Raw genomic sequence first — 21752 nt, 5'->3', positions numbered from 1 at the left:
GTCAAGGGTCAGTGTCAGAAGATGAGGTCAGGGATCAAGGTCCAATTTATACCAAAGTTTGTGACACGGCTATGGATAATGCAAGAACGAATTATTCATATTTGAGAACAGTCATCTATAGATTACAAGGCACGGTCAGCTTTCGACTCACATGTATCTGTGTGAACAAAATAGCCAATCCAACTTTGATCCGATCTGGACCACATAGGGTGGATGGTTGAAGGTCAGCAAGTGGGCTGAATCATTGCTTTTGAGAACAACAGGTTAACTGTCAAGTTACCCCTATGTTCAGTTTGAAAAGTTTTATTCGATTTGCACCATCCTTAATAGCTGGGTTGAGATCACATAGAAATAAATTAATCCGATTTCGAGAACAATGAAGTAGTAGGTGGCAAAAATTTTTCAAAAGTTTGGTCTTCAGGCCACTTGTAGGCGTGAGTGTTGCGCTCTCTGATGCTCCTTCTGGTTTTCGGTTTTGTAATATTTTGGCAGTTTTAACGATTTTCTCTAGATTCTCATGCATACCGACATTATACATCTATCAAAATTAACCATTTGACTGATATAATTTCTCTTAAGTGTATAAAGCTGTCTACTGTTAGTCTGTATTAAATTCCTGGTCCGAGTGGTAATAGTGACAGGGATACCCAAGACATTTTTTCAAGAGTTTGAAGGTAAGAGTTCACACAGTGACCCAAACCATCTTCTTTTAGCTTAACTAACAGTACCCAGATGCATCAGGCTCCAGGACTGGGTTAAGGTGATACCACTCGCTCGGTTTATCGGACGATTTTTTCCCAGAGAATTCCATCTTACGTGTCACTGTTCGATGTTGCTGGTGACATTTCTTGGTGACTGCGGCTACGAAGGTTAGCGTAGGATTTTTTTTTTTTTTTTTTAAGCTACTGGAAGAGAGTCACCGAAACATAATTGCCATGGAAAAAAAAAAAATGCCACAAATAACAATTGCGTATCGCGCCCTTCATTCACCACCACTGAGTCCATTTTGTTATACCAAAGTGGCCTTATATTCTCAGGCGTCTTATCAGTAGCCTATCTTTTTTTTTTTTTTTTTTTTTTTGTCCGGGAGTTGCGGGTGGCTTGTTCCTCCCACAAAACTCATCTTTGTTAAGAGAGGAAAATCAACGTAGGTAACAGCTGTTGCTCCACAAAGGAAAGGGAAATGAGAGTGCAGAACTTCCCTTTTTCCTTTTTCTTCCTGTAAAAACATATTCAGGTTACGACAAAAATTCCATCATACGTTGGTTTGTGAATCTGACCCCATCTGTTATACTGTAATCCTGTGTGTGTGTGTGTGTGTGTGTGTGTGTGTGTGTGTGTGTGTGTGTGTGTGTGTGTGTGTAGTGAAGCCAGAATCGGAAAAGGACGTTGGTGTAACTTAACAGGATGGCTGGAAAGGGTACCAGACGGCCAGTTTCAATTTCATGTCGATTGATAATTTGAAGTGGTGTTTTGGACGCTATTAATTATCCCCATTGATGTTACAATACCCAACGTTACTTAACTTCGCTGATCGAATGGGAAGCGGTGTACTCAACGTGGTATGGCCGTTGGCAACGTTGGGTCTGGTTAGTACTTGGATGGGTGACCGCCTGGGAACACCAGATGCTGTTGGCATAACGTTCTCCCTACGTGTCAAGTGGGGTTGGTGGAGGATTAGTGCCCGTCCCTGTAAAACAATTAACTCTAAGCCCTTGGCCACCCCGTTTGGGATACATGGCGTCTGGCAATGAATGAATGAACGATACCAGCCAGAATGTCCCAGTACTAGAACTAGACTCTTTCGAAACTGCCCCACTTAAAATACAGATAAGATACTTAAAATCCATCCTAGGCAGTTTACCTACCAACAAAGCTCCAGGCTCAGATGGAATTCTGCCATTTGTTTTGAAAAAGTGTTCCCCTGAACTTGCCTCTGTTCTAGGTAAATTATTCAGACTATGCATACGTACTTCTTTATTCCCAAATTCAAGGAAAGAAGCCAATATCCACCCACTTCTGAAGAAAGGAAGTTCCTCTGACCCCTCTGATTACAGGCCAATAGCTGTCATATCTTCTCTTAGCAAGGTGTTTGAAAATTTAATTAATAAACACATTGTTAAACATTTTGAATCCAACAACTTCATTAGTGATAGACAATGTGGTTTTCGCCACGAAAGATCCACCATTGACATAATCTCCTAACTCATACCATCCATCAATCAATTGATCTACATGGAGAAACTCATGCAGTAGCCCTTGATATTTCTAAAGCTTTCGACAGAGTGTGGCGCCGCGCCGTTCCCTGTTGTCCAAACTCCTTTGCAATGGATTAACGTCTTTTTTTCCTTTGATTTCCTCACATCTTAGTGACAGGAAAATAAGAGCAAAAGTAGATGATGTATATTCCAATTTTCACTCAATTAACGCCGGCGTGCTGCAGGGGTCAGTTCTGGTGCCAACCCTATTCCTGGTTCATATTAATGATCTCTTATCTGTCACCCACAATCCCATCCACTCATACGCAGATGACTGAACACTACATAGTTCATTCACACTCCGACACCCATTTACAAAGTCTAATATCTCTACCTTTCAACTCAGTACAGCCATCTCCATAAGTCAAGACCTATCTACTATCAGTGAATGGGGACAATACAACCTTGTCTCATTTAATGCTAATAAAACTAAATATATACACTTTACTAATAGACAGATATTGCCAGATTCGTACATTACCTTCAGTGCTACTAATATTCCCATCTCTAAAAGTATTGAAATTCTTGGTTGTTTCACTTAACAATGCCCTCAGCTGAACCTTTCATTTTAGATCACTTACTAAAACCGCCTCAAAGAAACTTGGATTATTGTACAGAGTCCGTAACTTCTTCACTAATAAACAGTTAGCTATAATTTATAAGAGTCATGTGCCCTTTCAGCTTGATTATTGCTCACCTTTGTGGAATGGATGTGGAGAGGTTGCATTAAAACAACTAGACAAAATTCAGAACAGTGCTGTCAGAATTATTAACAACCCTGCCGTTACAAATAAAGTACCTCCCCTGCAAGTAAGAAGGAATGTTGCCTCCCTTGCATTATTTTACAGATATTTTTATGGCAAATGCTCAGATGAAGTTGCTTCCACGGTGCCACCTCTCCATGCCTTCCCTCGTGCTACACGGGCATCTGGTAGCGCTCATGACTGGAATGTCACTCAGCCATATTGCAGAACTTCTGCTTATAAGAATTCTTTCATTCCCCGAACTGCTTCTTTCTGAAATTCGCTTGCCCAAAGTTGTTTCCCTCCAAATTTCAACCCACAGCTGTTCAAGTCTAACTGTTACAGATATTTTATGAACAGAGGACACCAGTAATCTGGTGTATGGATTTTTTTTTTCATTCATTTGTTTTTCCTTCCTCCGTTCTGTAATTTTAAAAAATACAATAATAGCAATGCAATCATATCATGAATCATCCATATTTGATGTAGTTGTTCATTTGAGATACCGCAGGTGTATTGGCTTAGTTATGTGAGACACCATAGTTGTATTAGCTTATTTCTGTTGCACAGTTTATTTAAGACACCATGGTTGTATTGACTTAGTTATGTTGCACAGTTTATTTGAGACACCATGGGTGTATTGACTTAGTTATGTTGCACAGTTTGAATTAAGATGATGTATAATCCATATTTTGTTATTTTAAACAAATCAGATAAACAATATTTACGGTATGTACAGAATTCACTTTGTTTCTTTTGTACCACACATCACTTGATACTATTGTCCTTCAAAGGTTGTCAAGTCAACTTGATATATCTGCTCATTTTTAAATTAATCTTCAGGTATGGGTTGCAAGTACTAATGTGTGTGGTTGAGTATAGCACACTGTTGCTAGCTCTATGTGTGTTAGGCATTTTCACTTGATTTTCCTTGTCTCTGTAATATGAAGGGTACATGTGTACGCATGTTTTAAGTATCTGGTTTTACTTGATTCTCATAAGTATATAGTATATGTTGATGTAAGGATGTACAGTATATTGTTTATCACTGTGTATATACGTAAGGTTGTATAAACGAAGTAGTACTATTAAACTAATAGAATAAAATAATGTTCGACTCACTGATATTGTGGTGGGAATACTGGCTAGGGTGCTGCTGCTGCTAATAGTGATGTTGGCTGAAGGGTGCTGGTAGTGTTTGACTGTGGTAGGTCAGGGTTCTGGTATGACTGCGTCAGCACTTGATGTCGTCACTGTGGTAGGCAGACAGGCCGGCAGGTGAAGGATGGCAGGCTGATGTTGTTAGGCACTCGGACTGATTGACGTGTTATGACGATCTTAGCAAATGATGACACTGCTGACCTGCTGCCTCACTGTGGTAGTGGTGGTGGAGAAGAAGGTGGTAGGGGTCGTGGTGGAGAAGGTGGAGATAGTGGTGAAGGGTGGTGGATTTTCAAGGAGGGAGAAAATGTGTTGATGCTACATCACCATGCCGGGTCAACGCTATTAACACAGCACAGATACACTTCTTCCTTTCTCACTTTCCTTGTTCGCCTCTTCGTCCTCTTAACTTGTAGTGTTTGATTTTCCTTACTTTTTGAGATTAACTTGCGGGCTTGTAGAGTTGTTGATAGCCGTAGTTTATCACTGCTACTTTAATTGCTGATTGTTGCTTGTAGAGGAGTCGCAGATTGCCTTGACTGAGACATTAATCGGCTTCGTTTACAGCTCGCCACCACTCTTAATGAACGTAATGAGTTAGATATCGTAGTTTACCGTTGTAGCGGCTTTATAAACTCGTAAGGCATAATTTGTCGTAGTTTACCGCTGTTCACCAATCTCAAGAGCGTAGTTTATCGTACTTGGTTCGTTATTACCACTTGCCACCAATCTCGATAGCGTGGTCGTAAGTACTTGTAGAGAGATAAGGAAGTCGATTGTGGATCGTCAAGCACAGCCAGAATAAAGTCGTGAGACGTAGTGTAAACGAGGTGAGTTACAGCACTCTTGAGTTACTGAGTTTTTATTGCATGGTTATACTGTGACGAGAGATGTTGGAGAGAAGTGATGGAAAGAAAGAATTGAGAAAAAATTAGGAAAGAAACGGGGAGAGATGTGGCGGGGACAAGGAATGGAAGTGTTGGAGAGAAACAGAGAATTGTGGGGGATAGGAGTAGTGGGTAATGATGGAGAGAGTGATTAAGTAAAGTGGGAGGAGAGAAGCACTGGAGAGTAACGTTGGCAAAGGCGACAGTTATAGAGAATTATTAGGAAAGTGCATTGTAACTGCAATGAAAGACAGTGTGCGCCCAGTGATATCAATAAAGATAGGGAGAGGGCATGCCGGATAACAGAGCTGCGATTTTATTGTTAATGAAAGTGAGAGTGATCACTGCTTACAGATTGCATGGAGAGGTGACTGTGATTGACAGATTTAAAAAAATCAATGAGTGAAATTTGTTTTTGAGAGATGGTTGGTGTATTTAGTCATTAAGTGTGCAAGTGAAGCTATTTGTGATAACAGTTAATTGTGGTAGTAACTAACGCTTGTAATGTTGTATGCATATACAGTAGGCACCAGTTTACTTATGTACGGTGAGAGATCCTTCCTAAGTTGTATTATGGATATAAATTAAAAGTTATTAAAACGAACTGGTTAATTATGAGTCTGAGCTTAATGAGTAAAAATAGCTTAGTATAGGAGAATTTGTGGAACTGTACTCTCGTTGGCTTAGGCGATTTCGTAACGCAGGCTTCCCAGCGATTAATTCTGCATTTTGCACCTTCATATCTCCACAGTACAAACACTTGCCTTCTTCCTTGCCTCCAGAGGCGAAAGCGAAGGTGTATCCTGGTGGTGAGGTGTTCCTGCGTGAGGGCAGCGAGGTGGTGCTGGTGTGTGAGGTGAGGGGCTGCCCCTTCCCCGCACACCCAACATGGTACAAGCGCCAGCACCAGGTATGACACGATGCTTACACACGTTACCAAGTTTTGCCTTCACAAAGGAAGATACATACTAAGGGTATGCCCTGGAAAAGTTTCACCCAAAGGACGATATGATTTTCTTTTTCTGGCTACTTCCAGTTTATTTTCGTCTGCTTAAAATATTCAGAGGGTTAATGGAGGCTATTTGCCTTCTCTCCACTTCCAAAATTCTCTTCTGAGTAGAACAACCTCATGTCATATAATAAGAATAAAGAGTACATCGCCAGATTTAAAGAATTAGTCCGACGTCTGTCCTGATCTGTCATGTGAGACAGTGTCCTGATCTGTCATGTGAGACATAACTAAATGTGTCACAGTGCATACCATGTCATCCAGTGTAATAATAGAATGTAATTACATGGCAACTTCACTGTCGGATTTCATCACAGTGTATGTCGAGGGCATGAGACGCGTAATGAACTTCTTGTTGTTAGATGTGGTCGTTTTGTTATAGGCTACAGTTAAGTACCATACTAAGGATATTGCTTGGTTTTCATATGATATAGTATTGCTGTGTTGTTAGGTTACCATTACGTTTTTATTCATAACAGTTATTAGGCCCACATTTACTTTTACTTTCTTGCCCCTGGCCAAGTTTTGATCTTTTCAGTTTTAACGGACAGGAAACAGCGACTGATACTAAATAAAGCATTTCTAGTTGATCATTACTGCACAGACCATAAAAGAGAGCTATGAAATACCCACATTCTTAAAGCTAAAGTCAATATTTTGTACGTACAACCGAGAGTCAGTTCCTGCTCACCCTCTACCCACACCAGTGACTGGAGTGAAGTCTCAGTCACCAAACTCCAAACGAACACCTGTCATCCAGGGATAAGGTTGGTTCAAGTAAGCAAGGAACAGCTGGCGATGACTCTGTTACACGTGCAGTATGGAAAAGTTTCATGCCGCTTACAGTAGGTTTTGGTTTGACGTGAAGACCTGGCTACGATTTTCTTGCAGCCTGGGATACTGGAGGAGGGTAACCAGACAGTATGGGTAAGGGATGCACAGTATTTACTCTTAACTCACTTCAACTGCATAGGATCATTACAGAGTGTGCATTAATATCAAGTGAGATGGCAGGACTCTTCTTTTAACTAAAGTAATAATATTAGCAAGCTTGCTCGCTGAAACACGTTCCTCACTTTCATATGTGAACACCTAAAACCTTCATATTGTCAGTATTCAGGCTCCTAGTAAATCAGCACTCTGGCTCTCATTGTGGTCATTTTGTGCCATGCTTCTGTCTATAGTTAGTCAAATACTGATTTTATCTCTGACAGACTACAAAGGAAACAATCTTTTTGTCCAAAATGTAAGCGACACATGTTATTATTAAATGACGGACTAATTCAGGTCCATTAGAAAACTGGCGACGACCGCAATCATTACCGTTATGATAATGATCTACAGGTTTGATTATCTGAATAATGGTATGTAAACAAATGACTCTCCCTCTCCTCTCGCTTCTGTCTCCCTTTCCATCCCATTGACCAAATTTCACTTAACACTTCACACTCACAATCGACCCCTCCCTCTCCCTTCACTCTACATTTCAATCTCCCTTGACTTCCTCTTCTCTCCTTAATCCTTCTCTCCTTTCATTCCCCTACCCCTCACACCTCCCTCCTCTCTGGCTTACACCATCCCCTACATTCCCTTCGTGTCTCCTTTCGCATTCCTCTTCACCATTTCCTCTAGCTTCCTCGTCATTCTCTTCCCCTCCACTTTCCTCTGCTTTCATCCACTGTTTGCTTTCCTCCGGCGCCCTTTCCACTCTCTCCCCTTCCCTTCCAAATATTCTTTAATACGGGAAAGTCCTGCACGAGAAAGCATTAAGATTTTTACCTTACCGAGACGGAGTCCGACGAGGTATTGTTTTTGGTTTTGTTTGTTCGTTTCTTAACAACATTACCGAAAAACGGCTGAATGAAATTGCATGAAACTTTTAGGATATGTGGGCACTGGTCCCAAAGAAAGTGATTAAATTTTGGAGGGAATCGAATGACCCTGAAGGTCAAAATCAAGGTCACGGATTTTCAGAGGGCTGTAACTTGAAAACGGTTGAAGATAAAGATACAGTATATACTATTAGGAACATACAGGAACTTGTAATATGAGCTTTCATTTGGCACCAAGACCTTTTACCTTGAATGGCCTTGAAAGGTCAAACTCAAACTCACCGATATTCAGGGGACTATAATTCGAAACTGGTTGAAGAAAGAAAGAAATTTAATATTATCAGCATATTGGAAATCCCATATGGGTTTTAAATTGATACCATGACCTTTGACCGTAATTGACCTTGAAATGTCAAACTCAAGGTCAGAGATATTCAGGGGGCTATAACTCGAAACTCGTTGAAGACAGAGATATTTACTATTGCCAAGATATAGGAGGTCTCACATGGGCTTTTATTTGGCACCACGACCCACCTTGAGTGACCTTGAATGATCAAACGCGAGATCACGGATTTTCAGAGGGCATAACTTGAAAACATTTGCACCATTCACTAAATGGCAGTCTATTTTCGGTATTAAGCAGCTGTAAAACAACTGCTGTTGGGCGAGGTTTGTTGTGCATGGCACCACTCGCCCGATTTATATTTTGCCGTTCAGTCAAACTTTTCCCATCCCTCTTTTTCCATGATAAGGCGCCTGGTGGACAAGTGGGTAGACATAGCCAGACTGTCTTTCAATGGATCAATTTCCAAGTTGTGGCTGCAGGTTTTTCGATCTTATAATACAAATAAAGTAAGTCAAATGTTGCGGTAGCCTTGCCACCGACGCGTACATCCCACACAGGATTACATATACATTGGACTGGGTGGTTCTCCGTGTGTGTGTGTGTGTGTGTGTGTGTGTGTGTGTGAATTGCCAACCGTTATCTATCACTCATTGCATTTCTCTCTTGTTACTACCAGACTAGTCCAGTTCATGGCATTATGGCATGATTGAAAAACTCTTTGAAAGTTTTGTCAAAATTCATTATACTGCATAATTATCTATCTATCTATCTATCTATCTATCTGTCTATCTATCTATCTATCTATCTATCTATCTATCTATCTATATATCTATATATATATCTATATATCTATCTATCTATATATATCTATCTATCTATCTATCTATCTATCTATCTATCTATCTATATATATATATATATATATATATTTATATATATATATATATATATATTTATTTATTTATTTATTTGTGCTGGGAGGGGGTTGGTGATAGCCAATACCCTCTTCAGGCACAAAATGATCCAAAGGTATACATGGCGAGTGATGAGAAGGGTGGGTGGTGAACTGAATGAAAGGAAGGCAATGATTGATTATGTGTGTGTGGATGAAAGGATGCGAAAATGTGTAATGGATGCAAGAGCTTACAGAGGTTGGGGGAGTGGACTTTCTGACCACTACTTGGTGGTGGCCAGAATCAAGGTCCAATTAGGATAAAGAAATAGAAGAAGGGAAGGACGGGAAGAAGGAGTATTTGTAAGGAGAGTGGAAAGGTTACAAGAGGATGAGAAAAAGGTAGAATATAAGAGAGAAGTGGAGGAACGATTGGGCAAATATGAATTGGAGCAGATGAGGAACGTGGAAAGTGTGTGCAGGATATTTACAAAAGAAATATGTGCAGCATGTGATGTGGTGTGTTGGATGAAGAGAAGATGGAGAGGGGTGCAAGGAGCAGCGTGGTGGAATGAAGAGGTGAGACAGGCTGTGGCACAAAAGAAGAAATCATACATTGAATGGATGAAAAATAGGGGCGTGGAAGAAGTTGTGAGGTGGAAGAGAGAATTATATGTAGAAAGAAAGAGAGAGGTGAAAAGATTAGTAAGAGAGAGTAAGAAGAGAGCGGATGAGGAATTTGGAAGGAACTTGAGTGTAAAGTGGAGGGACTGTAAGAAAATGTTCTGGAAAGAGGTGGAGAGAGTAAGAAAGGGTGGAAGTGAAGTTAGCAGGAGAGTGAAAGATAAAAATGGTAGATTACTAGTGGAGAAGGGAGAAAAAGTGAGCAGATGGAGAGAACGCTTTAAGAAATTGTTGAACATAGAGGATGGAAGTAATGCGAGTATAAGTGGGTGGGGAATGGCTGGGAGGAGGAGGGAGGTGAGAAGACATGAGGAAATCAGTAGGATAGAAGTTGTGGAAGCAATGAAGAAAGTAAAATTGGGGAAAGCCCCAGGAATTGATGGAGTGTGTGGTGAAATGCTGAAGTATGGGGGAGAGATAGTAGTAGAATGGATGTGGAAAATGTGCAGATTGGCCTGGGATGAAGGTAGAGTCCCGAAGGATTGGAAGTCAGGTATAATTATTCGCTTGTACAAAGGAAAAGGGGAAAAAGAAGTGTGTGGTAATCATAGGGGCATCTGTCTTCTTAGTATAATAGGAAATGTGTATGGTAGGATACTTATTGACAGTGTTAGAGAAAGAACAGAGGAATTAGTTGGAGAAGAACAGGGAGGCTTTAGGAAGGGAAGAGGTTGTGTAGATCAAATATTCATTATTAGATCTTTAGTGGAAAAGTTTTTAGAGAAGAGGAAGAAGCAGTATGCGGCTTTCATGGATTTGTAGAAAGCATATGACAGGGTGGATAGACAAGGATTGTGGAAAGTATTAAGAATATATGGAGTAGTTGGGAAGTTGTTGAGTGCTGTGAAGACTATGTATGAGGGTGCTAAGGCTGCAGTGCATGTGGATAGTGAACTGAGTGAATTTTTCTCTTTGAAGGTTGGGTTGAAACAGGGATGTGTCATGTCTCAATGGTTCTTCAATCTGTACATGGATGGGGTAATAGAAGAGGTACAAGGTAGGGTAGTGGGTGTTGGAGTGGCCCTGGTGAGAGAGGGTAGTGTTTGGAAACTCCCTGTACTGTTGTTTGCAGATGATACTGTGTTGTTGAGTGAAGACGAAGGAGAGCTGCAAGGCTTTGTGGATGAGTTTGGGAGAGTGTGTAGGAAACGGAAACTAAAGGTGAATGTAGGGAAGAGTAAAGTGATGCTCTTTGAGAGAGGTGAAGTCAGTGAATGTACAGCGAGGCTGGATGATGAGGAATTGGAAAATGTGAGTACGTTTAAGTACTTGGGTACTGTGATGAGTAAGGATGGAGGTTTGGAGAGTGAAGTGCTTGAAAGGGTACAGCAGGGAAGAAAGGTTGCTAGGTCCTTGAAAGCAGTGATATGAAGCAGGGAAGTGAGCATGGAAGTGAAAAAATTACTATATGACAATATTCTGATACCAAGTCAAACGTATGGAAGGGAAGCTTGGACGTTGTTGGAAGGACACAAGTCAAGAGTGAGAGCAGTGGAAATGAGTTATTTAAGAGGAGCCTGTGGAGTCACATGGAGAGACAGGCTGACAAATGAGGATATAAAGGAGCGTTGTGGTGTGGATGTGGATGTGATAGGAAGCGTTAGGAGGGATACACTGAGTTGGTTTGGCCATGTGGAGAGAAATGAGGTTGAAAAAATGACGAAGAGAGTGTATGTGAGTGAGGTGTAGGGGGGAAGCGGGCGGGCGCGGCCGAGGATGAGATGGAGGGATGGGGTGGAGAGGTATATGAGAGAGGGGGGTGTGAGTTGGGAGCAGGGCAGTGAAATGGCGGGGGACAGGGCGACTTGGAGGCGATTTGTATGTGGCCAGCCCGAACTGGATATATATATATATATATATATATATATATATATATATATATATATATATATATATGTATATATATATATATATATATATATATATATATATATATATATATATATATATATATATATATATATATATATATATATATATATATATATATATATATATATATATATATATATATATATATATATATATATATATATATATATATATATATATATATATATATATATATATATATATAAAATGCAAGAATGAAAGAACCAAAGGCCAGGAGCCCGCAAACCGTGCCTTCCAAGAAAAAACAAAAACAGTACAAAAGAGAGCCAAATTCAAGATCCATTCATTTCGAGATGCCTGGACACACTGCGATTGAAAGACTGGAGATCATACAAAGTACGAAATACGGACAGAGGGAGATAGTTCCAGAGTTGACCTGTTGCATAAATGAAAGATTGGGAGTAACGGTTAACTCTTGCATTAGAGAGCTGGACAGAAAAGACATGAGAGTTTATTGCTAGACGGGTGCTACGCACACATCATAGAGGTGGAGGGATGCAAGCAGACAGTTCAGAGGAGCAGTGACCATTAAAGTAGCGTTAGAAAAGAGATAAAGATGCAACAGTGCGGCAAAGAGACAGAGGTTGAAGGGAGCCAGTAAGAGGGGGAAAGTTGCTGAGATGAAAAGTCTTTGACTTCCCCTATTGAGAAGAGCTGTATGTGGGGAGCCTCCACATACTTGAGTTGTACTCTAACCAGGGGTGAATAAAACCCGGGTACAAAGTCAACAGAACTGTGCAGGGGTAAAGAAGGTACCGAGTCGGCTTAGCACACATAATCTCTTGGAAGTAGATTTTACGTGAGATGTAATATGATCTTTCCAAGATAAGTCCCGAGTAAATGAAACCTCAAGCATCTTCAAGGATGATGCAGGATTGAGCTGGATATTATTAAACCTTAGAGGGTACCCCTGTGGGAGATTGTGTCTGGTTGATAGGTGTAAAAACTGAGTTTTTGATGCATTAAAAACAAGATTATTTTTACCCCAGTCAGAGATATGAGTCAAGTCAGACATTAGGTGTGCCATAGCCTCATCCCTTGTTTGTTGAAGTAAGTGCTTAAGATCGACGTTGCAGGAACCGAATAGAAAGGTGAAGGGTGGAATCATCAGTGTATGAGTGGATAGGGTTAGATGTACAGCTTAGAAGGTCATTGATAAATAAAAGGAAGAGAGTTAGTGATAAGACAGAGCCCTGAGGAACACCACTGTTGATAGATCTAGGAGAAGAACGATGGCCGTCTTCAACAGCAGCTATAGAAGGACCAGAAAGGAAGCTATAGATGAAGGCACAGATAGAAGGATAGAAACAGTAAGAGGGCAGCTTGGATATTAAAGATTTATTCCAGACTCGATCGATAGCTTTTGAGATGTCAAGTACAATGGCAAAGGTTTTGTCAAAGTCCTGAAAGGAGAATGAGAAGGAGTCTGAAAGGTAGGTAAGGAGATCGCCAGTGGAGCTTCCCTGATGGAAACCATTCTGACGATCAGAAAGAAGTTTGTGATAGGAAAGATGCTTTAAAATTTTTCTGTTAAGAATTGACTCAAAAACTTTCGAAACACAGGATGTTAAAGCAGTTGGACGGTAGTTAGAGGGTTGGGAACGGTCACCCTTCTTTGGGACTGGCTGAATGAGAGCAAATGTCCAGCAAGAAGGAAAGATACAAGTTAAAAGGCAAAGGCAAAAGAGTTTACCTAGGCAGGGTGTAAGCACAGAAGCACAGTTTTTGAGAACAAGAGGAGGAACTCCATCAGGCCCATATGCCTTGTTAGTATTGAGGCCAGTGATGGCAGAATATACATCAGCTGAAGAAATTTTAATGTCAGCCATGGGGAAGTCTGAGGGGGAAGTGATGGAGGAACAGCACCGGAATTGTGTAAGGTGGACTTGGAGGAGAAAGTCTGAGCGAAGAGATCTGCTTTATCAGTAGAAGAAATAGTTACAGAGCCATCAGAATAGAAAAGAGGAGGGAAGGATGATGAGGTAAATTTGTTAGAAAGGTTTTTGGCAAGGCGTCAGAAGAAGCGTGAAGAATTCGAGTTGGAGAGTTGAGAGCACTTAATATGGATGAAATTACTTTTAGCAGTGTGAAGAACGACTTTGCACAATTCCGGGCAGAAATATAAACAAGATGTGATTCAGGGGTGGGTTGGCTCCGGTAGCTTTTATAGGCCCTCTCCTTGTTGTGGACAGCATTAGAACAAGCGCGATTAAACCAAGGCTTTCTTGCATTAGTCAAAGGATATGAAAATGAAATGTATGCTTCCCTGCACGAGAGAATAACCTCCGTAATGCGCAATGCACACTTAGATGGCTCCCGGCCATGGAAGCAATAATCGTTCCATGAAAAATCAAAGACGTACTGTCTGAGGGCCTCCCAATCTGCATCTCCAAAGTGCCACAGACGACGTTTCTTTGGAGGGTCCACAGGCCATACCGGAGCGACAGGGCAGGTTAAGTTAATAAGGTTGTGAACGGAGGAGCCCAATAGAGAGAAAAGATTAACAGAGTAAGCAGAAGGATTAGTTGTGAGGAAGAGGTCAAGTATGTTGCATCTCTCTCCAAGGCGGTCAGGGATACGGGTAGGGTGCTGTACAAGCTGCTCTAGGTCATTAAGGATAGATAAGATGTAGACTTGTTCACCAGGTGGATCAGTGAAAGGAGAAGAGAACCAAAGGTGGTGGTGAACACCGAAATGGAGATTTCGGAGATAGGAGAAATGGATAGAGTGTGTTCTATTGTAGAAGTAAGATAGTCGAAGAATTTTTGATAGTCAGTAGAATTTGGGGATAAGTAAACAGTGCAGATATATTTAGTCTGAGAATGACAAGAAAGCCGAAGCCAGAGTGTAGAGAATTCAGAAGAATCAAGTTCAGGAACACGAGAGCAAGATAAATCGTTGCATACATATACACAACATCCACCTTTGGCTTTGAAATGAGTATAGAGAAAGTAGGAAGAAACAGAGAAGGGTTTGCTGTCAGTTGCCTCAAACAGCTGAGTCTCTGTCAAAAGGAAGAGAGAAGAGAGAAAGTTTGAAGAAAGGCCGCGAATGTTGCAGAAATGAAGAAGAAGTGAGTCAGACAGTGGTTCCAGGCATCTCTCTGAGTCGTCACCGGGAGAGGGGCGGATGGTGGGGGAATTTATGGTTCCTCCCCTGGGGACTCCGAGGCTTGATTTACAGCAGCCATTTTTTTTTTTTTAATATTGAAAAGGGAGTGCAGTATGTACTGTGCATGTAGTTTGGTGTTGACAGTTAGAGAAACATGTATTGGAGAGCATGCTGGCCTATTCTCTGTGTTACTGAAACACTGAAAAAGTTCAGCAATTTAGGATGGTTGGGAACTAGTCCCGAGGGCTGATGAAACAGGAGCTCCAGCTCTCCCTGTCATCAGCTTTCCATCCACCTTGGGAGTACTGGCCTGCTCGACTGGTACTACAGTCTACTACCATATACAAACACACACACACACACACACACACACACACACATATATATATATATATATATATATATATATATATATATATATATATATATATATATATATATATATATATATATATATATATATATATTCCAAGGAAGTTTTTATTCAGTCTATGAAAATAGTTCTGAGTAGGTTAATGATGTCTGTGAAGAATGCATAAGCTTGTGATGGATTTTGACGATAACAAGAATTTTCTAAACGTGGCAGTCATTCTTGTACTGATAAGACTGGAAAAAAAATGGATATATGACTTTTGTTCGGTTGGTGGGTAACATAATAAAGGGAGTGATTTTTTGGTCAATAGGCATAAAGGGCATATTCTCCTGGATTAGAGGACACTAAGGGTGTATTACCACTAAAAATGGGGCATCAAGGATTGAAACAAGAGAATGGAGATGTTTTGCGTGTACTGACATAAGCACGTAATGCAAGTAAGCTAATGGTACTAACGATATTACCAGGAGAGGTTTAAACAACGAACAGTGAGCGAGATATGTTTATGAGTTCATAATAATAATAATAATAATAATAATATATGGTAATAACGTCCAGGTTTGTAATTGCGTAGTACGTAATTCATTACTCTAATGTTTGCAAAAAGGTTATACTTTTTAGCTAATCTCCCAATTTTCAATTGTAGCCCCTTAGCCTTGAACACTAGCGTCTTAACTCTGAGTGCTGGACGTTTATATTCAATGTTTTCCGTAAATATGCGGTAATAATCAAGAAGTTCTTGATAAACGGGTATTAATTCCAGCCTGATAGAAGGATGAAATGCTAAGAAACAAAGTAAAAAATCAAAGCAAAGAAAAGAGCGACTGTGTTGGCAGCTGTTACCTACTGACGCAGTACTGATGTTTGAGGGTTACCTACGATGAACAATGTAAACCATTATGTATGCACCAACATGAACTGTTCATGTGGTACTGGTGTGGGAGTTACAACTTTATGATCGTCAGATCTCTCTCTCTCTCTCTCTCTCTCTCTCTCTCTCTCTCTCTCTCTCTCTCTCGACAAAACTCAGTAGGTAAGAAAATACTTCCCATAGAATTTAGCAGGTGGATGGAAGGGGTGGGTGGGAGGGAGTTCTCCCCAGTCCCCTAGTAGTTGTGCCACAGGTCAGTAGGATACAGAAATATAAACCTTCACCAACCTGACAAAACATCAACGGTGGCACGTTACAGTGACATTGTATGTTATATTACCTGTGGAGCCAAGGTATAACAGTGGTAGAGTGCTTGTCTCTGCATGTGCCCTCAGTCTGGGGCTGGAATCTAAGTTTTGGTTAACCTTTAAAGCGGTGCCTTCATATGCTTCCACATGTTCACATCCTTTCTGTTATGCCAATGACACTAAAACTTTTATACATACAAATATTACCATTACATCATCCTGGTTTTAACATGCATTGGACAACACATATTTGCCAGCCCTCATATTTACCCCCATATATATATATATATATATATATATATATATATATATATATATATATATATATATATATATATATATATATATATATTGGGGTTTGGCTCCAATAATGCCTGGTGAATTCGTACTGCAGTATTTCAAAAATGCAAACGCGATTGCATATGCATTATACTGTGCTTTACCGATATCAGAATTAGAGTTGTTGCCTGAAATGGAGACATCAAAACGATGACAAACGTATTTCCGCTTGAAAAGACATTTTTAGATGGTGGAGCATATCCAGGAGCTGCTCGACCCGTCTGTCTGTCACCAATGATTTTAAGACGGAAGGTGTTTCACTCCCAGTGATTTTAGCAACTCAAGCAAAGGCACACCACACCACACCACACCACACCAAGCAAAATCACTCTCCCACACCACACCATACCGAGAGGATTAGCTGAAGGATCGTGAGGCTCCCGCATCTTGTACTTTGGTACGTGTTCATTATAATGTAGTGTACAACCTAGGAAATTCAAACTGTGGACAGCTTGTATATTTATTTCTTCTAGTATACCATCCACTGGGCAGGGAAGACACACACTGAGGTCACACAGTATCATCCACTTTGATGGTATTAGACACCCAGGAGAGAGTCACGGATTTACTGTCCTCTGACCGTGTCAGAAATTGCTGACTTTCACACATGCCAGCCGCACATCAGCCACTTCTCACCCATCACCATCCATTTCCACCAGTCCGCTCCATGAGTATCCCTCACTTGCCAGCCCTCATTTTTACCAACACACACACACACACACACACACACACACACACACACACACACACACACACACACACACAGAATTCTGTTTCACTCGATTATAACCAGACTTGGTAGAAATGCTGAAAGTCATCCAAGGACTGACACACAGTGTTTTTGTTAAAAAGAGATCAAAGGTGAAGGTTACAGGGCTATATCAAAATATAACCAAGCAAGGTTAGCTTAAGCCGTTTTAACCAATTTAACCCAAACCTTGTGAAAGGATTTAGGGTTACACAAGATCAGTGGGATTCGACTGTGAAAACAATGTGGCAAAAGTCACAGCGACAGGGAAGGTCAAATTTTGACCCGTGTGTCTGTGAATGAACATAATATTTAAGGCAGTATTGCCTTAATTTGGCGAATCTTACATGAAGCACTGAAGATCAGCCTAGGGTGTGACCTCTTGCTGTTGACAACATCTTGCCACATGGCAAGGTCATATTTAGCAAGTTTTATCCTATACTGACTAAGCTTTCGGAAGGATTCAGGGTAAGATAAACATAAAGGTTTTCGATCTAGTGACACTCAATCAAAAAGCAGGGTCAGCAGGAAAAATAAAGTTTTAAGGTCACCTAGTGATGTGACAATTTACATTCTTTATCCAATACAGCTGTACTTGATGAAAGGGGTAAGGGTAAGGCAAGAGCGAACGGATTTGATTTTATGATCAATCAGTCATTAGTTAAGGTCACAATATAACGTCAGAGATCGACTTATGTGTGTGTCTGTGTGGGATCATAGTAACTGGAACAGTTCTGACCTTATTTGCCACAAAATTAATGAAAAAGTTGAGGGTCGGCCAAGGGGATAACCTTTCGTTTTTTAGCAGAATACGTTCATGGACTGGGTCACATGGCAAGATCAACTTTTTTATTCTTATTTGTATGTAGTGGAAAAAGTGTGAAAGTGTTCAGCATAAAGCAAGGAGGAAGGGATTCAATTTTGAGAACAATCCGTCAAAGATCAAGATCTAGCAAGATCAAAGATTCGGCCCTCAGATCAAGTGATGCCGCGGGATACATACGACTGAGTGTTCACACTTATGAGTCTGATGATTTTCATTAATGTTCTTTCTAATTCCCTCTCAGGTGACTGAAGGCACGACACTATACGAGGGTAATGTGAGTGAGAAGTCTGGTGGCCACTCTCCTGCAATCACTTCCCTCACGCCCTCCCCCACACTCACTCCACCCAAGCGACGCACACACCAACACCAAGTCAGGTCTACCGTAACTATGGGAAGGAGGGGGACGCACCCACCCCCACCCACGCCTGGTACCACCACCCCCACCCCCATCAGTCTGCCCATAGCCAGAGTGACCCTAAAACGCCATAAAGCCTCCTCCCACCACTCTGGCCTCTACATCTGTACTAACACCTGCACACCCAACACCAACCTCACCCTACACGTACTGTCAGGTGGGTTGATGTTCCTCGATCTTAGTTTAGCGGTGATTTTTGTCCCTCCGCAGCTAATTTCCCAGAGATCATTGGCAAAAGAGGACAATACTATAACTTTCCTATATCGCATTTTTGCAACTAGCACTTTATTTTAGTTAGCTCGTCATTAAATATGGAGAGATAGCAACTCTAGGATCAGTTGAAGCGTCATCTCTGTGATACCACTGTATTCGCCAGATTAATTCCCTCAATAATGTAGCGCATTTTTCCCTTCAACCACACCAAAGTTCCTAACATCACCGAGCTTGGCTGGTGACCAACATTAGTTAGATTAGATGGCCACTAGAGTTAGTAACTGTAAAGTCGTTCCGACCTCATAGTTCATCCTTAAGGCTCACCTAATTCCGTGCAACTACAATTTAATGTTCAAGTCGTGAGAGTACTTCAAATCCCGGATGCAAGTAAACTGATTAGAGGTTTCTCTTGACCTAAATTCACCCCCTATTCACGAGGACTCATGTTTAAGTTATCCATACTACCCCAAAGTTATTTTATTAAGCTTAGCTGTTACACTCAAGATTACGTCCTCAAACATGCTCATTTTTCCAGTCCTTGCATCCAAGATAACGTCCTCGAACATGCACACTTTTCCAGCCATTGTACCCAAGATGTCCTCAATCACGCACACCTTTCCAGCCCTTGCACCCAATAAGACGCCCTTAGACTTGCACACTTTTCTCCCACTTTTTTTTTTCTTTTTAAGATAAACGTTTGCAAGGTTAAGGTTATATCACCCATCAGTCAACTGACTACATGAAGAAACTCATGCAGTAACCCTTGATATTTCTAATGCTTTTGACAGTGTGGCACCGTTCCCTGCTATCAAAACTCCCATGCTACAGTACAGCCAATCATCGCTTGTTCCACTGACATCCTCATATCTCAGTGGCAGAAAGATAAGAGTTCAAGTAAATGATGTACATTCCAATTTCCATTTGATAAATGCTGGCGTGACACAATGATCAGTCCTGGCTCCAAACCTATTCCCAGTTCATAATAATGATCTCTAGTCTATCACCCAGCATCCCATTCGCTCATATGCATTTGACTCAGTGCTTCACAGTTCCTTCATACTTATACACCCATGCACAAAGTATATCTCTTTCTCCCAACTTAGTACAGTAGTCTCCATAAATCAAGACATATAATATCACTGATTGGAGACAAAAGAACTTTGTCTCATTTAATGCTAGGAAAGCAGTTATATACAATTTACTAATAGACGGACATTGCCTGATGTATATATTACCTTCAGGGCGAGGAATATTCCTACCTCTAAAAATACTGAAATTATCAGGGTTCCATTTAACAGTATCACCAGTTGGACCTTTCATATTACATCACTTGCTAAAACAGCTTCAGGAAACTTGAAATATTGTACAGAGTCTATAACTTCTTCAGTGACTAGTACTTGGTCATAATTTACAAGAGTCATGCGTCCTCTCAGTTGGAATATTGGTTACCCTTGGGGAGTGGATGTGGAGAGGTTACACTAAGGTAACTGGACACAGTTCAGAACAAAGCTTTAAGAATAGTTACTAACCCTGCAGCCGCAAATGAACTACCTCCCCTACAAATAAGAAAGAATGTTGCCTGCCATACAATATTTTACAGGTATTTTTATGGCAAATGCTCAGGCAAAGTGCATCCATTGTGCCACCTCTCTACGGCTTCCCCCATGCCACACTGGCTTCTGGTGGTGCTTATGAGACTGTCACACTGCCATATTGCAGAACTTCCGCCTATCAGAATTCTTTTATTCACCGAACTACTTCTTTTTGGAACTCGTTTCTCCAGAATAGTTTCCCCAAAAAACTTCAACCTACAGTATTTCAAGTTCAACTGTTACAGAATTTGTTATGAATGAAGAACACCTGTAATCTGATGTATGGATTATTTTTTTTATTTAATCTGATGTATGGATTATTTTTTTTATTTAATATGTCTTTCATTCCTCTATTGATCTGTAAAAAAGACAAAAAAAAACACAAAAAAAAAACAGCCTTACTATTTTTCCTAGTGTAAAAATGATGTTCCATCTCAGGAGATGAGGAGACAGCGGCCATGCAGCACCCCAGCAGCGGCCTGAGCCTCCACCCAGCCACAGCTACTGTGCTCAGCCTCTCAGCAATACTGCTGTGCCAGTGTGTCCTGTCCTGAACCACATCATTTAGTTAGTCTACAGCCGAGGTGCTGCGGAAGTGCTGTGGTGCTGAGCATAGTATGTTACTGACATGGAGTTTTATCTGTCTTATATGTAGAGTGCAACTACCCATTTGCACCTCTTTTTTATGCCATATTTTCTTGATTTCATTTATCTTCTTTTCCTTTTTTTTAAGTGATCGACTGTGGGTACAGAAGTAAAATCCAGTTCCATAAACCCAGCATGCCTCCTAATTGTCACTCCATCGCATAACCCCACTTTGGACCATCTAATCTGAATATATTCGGAGGCTGTCTCATCTAGGAATATTGTAATGAACTGTATTATCGGGTGTGTATTCAGGACATGTCGGTAGGTCATGTAGATCAAGAAAATATTTTAAGAATACATTCAACCCATCAATATGTCCCCTGCCCCAGCCTGAGGTCGGCAGTTCAGTCAGCTAACAGCATCGCTGACCGTTTGGTGTGTTCCTCGTCCACTTGTATAGGAAATAACAATGACCTTCAGTTCACCTAAGCTGGACACAACCGTGTGAGTCACAAAAACATGAAAATCAAGCCATCGTCCATTAAATGTTAAAATGAATTGTTTATCCTTGTTTCTTCATTCAGCCTATCAGTTTTATCTTTTTCATACACCTGACGACATGCAGCGCCCATACTGACCACATATTAGAGATGTTTCATTCCA

At 40.8% G+C, this 21752-nt stretch overlaps 1 protein-coding gene across 1 annotated transcript in view; it reads left to right on the top strand.

Moving 5' to 3' along the window:
• The window catches only part of LOC145394507 (uncharacterized), a 106163-nt gene extending 85108 nt beyond the window's left edge, over window positions 1–21055 (top strand). The window contains exons 5-7 of the mRNA XM_080268352.1: window positions 5832–5959; window positions 18523–18853; window positions 20940–21055. Coding sequence (XP_080124478.1) covers window positions 5832–5959; window positions 18523–18853; window positions 20940–21055 — 575 coding nt within the window. The remainder of the gene's footprint in view (window positions 1–5831; window positions 5960–18522; window positions 18854–20939) is intronic.
• Window positions 21056–21752: the final 697 nt, after the last annotated feature.

This window comes from Coenobita brevimanus, chromosome 27 (genome assembly GCF_032717465.1).
Source record: "Coenobita brevimanus isolate Jiangsu-jjx chromosome 27, ASM3271746v2, whole genome shotgun sequence".
NCBI classification, from domain to species: Eukaryota; Metazoa; Arthropoda; class Malacostraca; order Decapoda; family Coenobitidae; genus Coenobita; species Coenobita brevimanus.
The sequence above is the reverse complement of the archived record's forward strand: the minus strand, read 5'-3'. Positions and strand labels throughout refer to the sequence as shown.